The sequence below is a fragment of the Branchiostoma floridae genome, chromosome 14, assembly GCF_000003815.2.
Source record: "Branchiostoma floridae strain S238N-H82 chromosome 14, Bfl_VNyyK, whole genome shotgun sequence".
Lineage (NCBI taxonomy): Eukaryota > Metazoa > Chordata > Leptocardii > Amphioxiformes > Branchiostomatidae > Branchiostoma > Branchiostoma floridae.
In genome coordinates, this window is record NC_049992.1 from 17,266,811 (window position 1) to 17,272,327 (window position 5,517).

Genomic DNA, 5,517 nt, shown 5'->3' on the forward strand with positions numbered 1-5,517 from the left:
ACAGGAAAGTCCTGTCATCATGTGTATCACCCAAAATAGGACTTTTTCCAGAAGGGTGTGGCTATTGACACGTTGCTCCAGTCATGGACATTCTGTCAATAGTGCGAAGAATACTCTTATTGACAGAAACGTCCTATCAATGATAAATCTTATTGACAGGAACTTCGCCTCCGCCTTTCCAGAAACCTGAAATGATATTTCTTCCAGTCTTTGTGTATTGCCGCCAATTCTGACGTCACCAGGTCAGAGGTCACCATGCGACCTGGAGCGTGTGGGAACAAAGCAGCGTGCCATAGTTGTTGTCTTGGCGCCTTTCTTGTGAACAACAAATCCCGTCTTTTCCTTCGCGTATTCTCCTGACATGACTCGCTCAACGACTTCACGACGTTTCATTATTATATGAGGAATCTTTTTAAAAGATTTTCAAGCCCAGTCGCAACCGGAAAAGTCGTTTTCTTGGCATTCTGCAAGGTGTGCAAAAAAATCGTTGGACTGAACTTAGGTGCGCCATCTTTGTTTACTTTAACCACCTAAACTTTTAATTTTTACCTGCTGGACTTTGTTGTGGGTCACCAGGATGCCGAAAGGAGGAGGGAAGGTTCGGAAGAGGCAGGATTCGGCTTCGTCGGGAGCGGGAGACGGTGGTAATAACGGGGAGAGTGCGAGCAACCAGTCGGCGAAGAACTCGAGTAGTACCAACGGGGATGTCCGCGCGGGCTCGCCGGAGAAGGGGTGCTGCCATCCCGTTAACTGCTCCTGTGACGACCCGCTGGACTTGTCGAAGAACGCCGTGAAGGTGATCTGTAGTAACGAGGGCTGCCCGGAGAGCTCCTACATGCACGACAGATGTTTTGACAAGTGGGAGGACAGTGTTTTAGACCATCTCTCGTGCGCGCCTCGCATCGTTACAGGAAGGTATGGCCCTTTGGACTTCCGCAATCCAAGCAGAACTTCCTCTTTACTTCCATGTTTCTTTTAAAAATTATACATAAAGAACATATTTTTAACAGACCTAACAAGGAGGTGTCAACGAGGATAGCGTATAAGCTTGTAAAAATGTTCTTGGTCCCAAATTGTAAATTAAATTCCGGGGATTTTCGGGACCGCAGAGTGACCTTTTGGTGTTGTAAACAGATGTATATGGTCTTCATTTGAATAACAACATTTGATAGAAACCAAATCCCTTTCTTACGATTTCTAAGTTTAATGTATTTGATTGCAAGTAAATGTATCAGTAGACTATACTACGTTTGTTTTTTGTGCAAAAGTAGACTAGGAGTAAGTTTTTTTATACATTTTTTTTCAAAAGTTTTGTTAACCGTTATATTTAGAAAGAAAATTAAGATGATTTATAAGAAGGTACCACTTTCTTTTTGTATGTTCTTCTAGGTTTCTTCGATGGCCTAAGGAGAAACGCCGTGAGAGCCTGTGGACCATACGAGGGTATGACCTGGTTAAGAAGGCGCACGTTGAGGTTAGTCTTGAGAACTTAACATTTTATCTTCAAGAATCTTGTTGCCATGACATTGCAAATGCATGCGGTGTACATGAATCTCTAACACAGTACAGGGATATTATATAGTCCCGGGCAAGTGAAAATGCCAATCGGGCAAGTGCATGTCCTTCCCCACTTGCCCGATCGGACAAGTTAGCTTTTCTCCATTGATTGAGTGAGATTTTGATGTACTTGCTACTTTTCAAAGTCATGACATCAAGCATTGATTAACACAGAAAATAGAGCCAATAACAAAATTCCATTGAAGGCCATGAATATACATAGAAAAATGTCATTTAGATTTCGGGCAAGTGAAAAGTTGGTTCGGGCAAGTAAATTTTTTAAGTACTTGCCCGATAGGACAAGTCAATTTTAGAAAACTTGTCCAATCCTGCAGAATGAGAGGAGGTGCCCAAGTTTCAATTTTTTTCTGTATGGCTATACTCTAGTGGCTGTGAAGAAATGTAGGTGAGAATCCTGGATGTAACTTGTAAAGTGCCTTTCCTAAGGGCACAATTTTGGGGTCATCGATTGAACCCTGGACCTCTTGGTTCTTGGCCAGGGCTCGAAATTCATTTTTGGGATTAGGTGCACTGGTGCACCCAGCTTAAAAAATTGGGTGCACCAAAAAAGTTTTGGGTGCACCACTGAAATTAAAGTAAAAACCTAATAACAAAACTTAGTTATAAGCTTTCAAATTCTTAAACAACTACCATGAGTCCATGACAGACAATTTTATTTTCTTTCTAACACTTAAGATGTGAAGAATATGAGATATACTGGTATACTTGATATCTTTCCATATATAAACCTAAGAAAATATTTGGGTGCACCCTGTGCACCCATTGAAAAAAAATGGGTGCACAGTTCCAATTTTGGGTGCACCTGGGTGCACATGTACCCAGTATTTCGAGCCCTGTTGGCCCAACACTCTAACCATTACGTCACGCTGAGGCCACCAACACTAGTTTCAAGTAGCAGAAATGTAGCTGAAAGACTCAAGTTTGTCATGAGAATACCTACTTCACCTTTTGATACGTAAAGGACAGATAAGGAGTAAGTCATTATCAGGACATTCTCATGATTCTCACGTCAGAACAGTTTGGCCCCAGACCTAGGATGGTTCAGCAGCCAGGGTTAGGGTGTCCTGCTTTCCGAGCAGAGGTTCGGCTCTGGCTGTTTGTCTTCTTGCGTTTTTGTCAAAATTTCTATTTTGTACCATTTCTTTTAAAGTTTTATGTCTTGCACACAAACTTTAGGTCGTGACTCGTGAGACATTAAGAAACGGTACAAGATAGAAAGCCTGATGGAAAAATGCCTAAGAAAAAACCAAAAAAAACCCCAGACATTAGCCTGATTAAATCTCGCTTATAGCAGCCCGCCAAGGGGAGGGGCCAGTTAGAGCCCTGGACAGCGGAGTTTGTGTTACACAGACTAACCAGACATGGCCTAAGGGTGTCCTGACTTGGACAAGTTGGTGCCGAATCGTCCCAAACGACTAGGTGCCAAACTGTCAATTGTCAATGTGTGGAAAGATCTGGAATCAGTCTCTGAGCCTGAGCCTTGTACAACCAAACACATGTGTACAAATCTGTTCTTGTGTTAGTGCTTTTACATTGATTCGTTCTACAACTTCTAGTCTTATCCTGGACATCTGAAACCGGTTTTTGTGGGCTCTGGGGCTCTGCTTATTCTTTAAGTTTAACTGCTTATTCTTATTATATCACGAACAACCGAGCTCAATGTTGAACCTGTTGCATTGGGATATCCGGATGTGTTACAGAGATTTGTCATCCTTGTCCAGAACATGACAACTTACAAGCCTCCATACACTAGTCAGTCTTGTGTTTACATGTATGTTACTGGGTGTTTTGTGCTTTGGGGCCTAGTAGTAGTAGAGTACTGTTTTTCTACTGTAATAATTAATGTACAGCAGAGCTGATAATACCCCTGAGCAACCTGTGGTGGGCCAGACGATTTTGAGATTGCAAAAGAGGGATGTACATAACTAACAACATGAACTCACCAACCTACATACATATACAATGTATATGGCCTCCTTCTATCAATATTGACCATTGTAAAATTCTAATTGACAAACATGTACACAAACAAACACACATGTACACACACACACACACACTTGCTGGCTTGCTCGATCACTCAATCAATCACTCACTCATCCTTATGATCCCATCTCTATGTACCTCTATCTGTCTGTCTTTGTTATTACCTATCTGTCTATCCAGCCCAAAACACTATTTTTGGTCCCTGTAGTGTAACGGTACAGTAGTGTAGTAAAGTCCGAATACCTCAGAAAAATCAGAATACACTTCTAAGAAGGCTGCATAAAATTTATAGATGTATTCATCAAGTCACTGGCTAATCATGAATTACAATAGGCATTTTTCTAGGATTTTGTTACAATAGGCCTCTTTGTCTCCTTGCAAATTACTTATCCCAGGGTTCTAGCCAGGATTTCATTTTAGCGTAGTAGGAAAGGCATGGTAGCGAAGCGACCAATCAGGAGATTGGTGTGGAAGGGGGGTCTTGGCCACTCCACGGTGAGATTTTGACAATGTAGAGTTAAAAGTTTCCACTCTGTTAACTTCACATGTAATTTGAAGGATTTTTTGTTCAGTTTTGAGTGGCATATCATCATTTTTCATTGTTTAGACATTGATTAGACATTGTTGAACAAGAAAATGATAGCAAAGCACTACTACACTAGTTAAAAATTAGCGTAGTGGCCCTTATGTTAGCGTAGTGGTCACAAATTTTAGCGTAGTGGCCCACTACGCTAAAATGCACTAGCTAGAACCCTGTATCCATGCATTACAATATCAATGGAGACCTTTATTGTACATGCAAAACCTTCTGAGGTTAAACAAGAAGAGATACTGTTACTTATATTTGAGTGGTCTTTAGTTAAGTGTAAGCTTATGGTACCAATTATAATCTCAGGACACTGCACCTGGATACCTGAAAGGTAGCAAAACAGTGATATACAGCATGTCTATACTAGAAAGGACAAGAAAATGTATATATAATGTATTAGAAGAGAAATAACAGCTATTCTAAATCTATTTCAAGGGTTCTACTTCTTTTCTGCATTCAGTGGGAGAAATATTGACCTTTTTTTGTTGACAAACAGATTTAACAGAAGACTATTTTTTGTTGATTGGAAAGCTGTGAAAAAATTATGGAAAATTCTATGAATAATTTATTCACAGCTTGAATCTGGTTCACAGTTAGCAGCTAAAGAATACATGTACTAGATAAAAAAACAGATCCATCCAAACTGCTTTCAAAATCCAAGGACGTTATATAACGCCATTGCAAAATCCAGGTCTTATGTGAAATCCCTTCATGTTGGCCCACTTGTTTGGACTACTGTAAAATGAGAAATGTTTGTGTTGGTTTTATGTTTCAATTTTTCACATATCCTCAAAGATTTTGCTTTTTACAGTAAAACCTGGCATGGCAGTTTTAACACCGCTCAAACACTCTATTTTCAGCCTTACCGCGTAATTAAATCCCCACAAATATTACATCTTTTACAGTACTTTGTACCAAGGAGATTTTGTTTGCCCCAATGACATGCACGTTGTAACAAAGTTCAAAAGTTGATACAATGTAAATGATTAAACCACCATGTTTCAAACTTATCGCTGCCACCCCTGGCAAAGTACTACGTAGCTGAAAATACCTGTGAGTATTAATATTTTTGTTATCAATGCATACAATAAAACAAAAAAGAAATTCCTTACATTTTAGGGAGTAGAACAGTTAATAACATTGCTTTTTTTTGTCTGAAAAAGTGTTGTTTGATTTGAGTTTTATTCGAAAACAAAATGGAAAAGGTAGTCCTTACCATATGTTTGAATTTTAATGCAACTTTCAAGTTGCCTTTGTAAGAAAAGAGTCACAAATATGACTTTCAATACTGTAAATGTTAAAATTTTTCCAGGCGTTTTATGATCGCTATCGTTAGGAGTCTTCAATGCGAACATTCATACCAC

At 39.7% G+C, this 5,517-nt stretch overlaps 1 protein-coding gene across 1 annotated transcript in view; it reads left to right on the top strand.

The window, feature by feature from the left end:
- Positions 1–228: 228 nt before the first annotated feature.
- The window catches only part of LOC118430962, a 17,241-nt gene continuing 11,952 nt past the window's right edge, over positions 229–5,517 (top strand). Inside the window, exons 1-2 of the mRNA XM_035841993.1 lie at positions 229–915; positions 1,390–1,474. Coding sequence (XP_035697886.1) covers positions 578–915; positions 1,390–1,474 — 423 coding nt within the window. The 5' untranslated portion in view covers positions 229–577. The remainder of the gene's footprint in view (positions 916–1,389; positions 1,475–5,517) is intronic.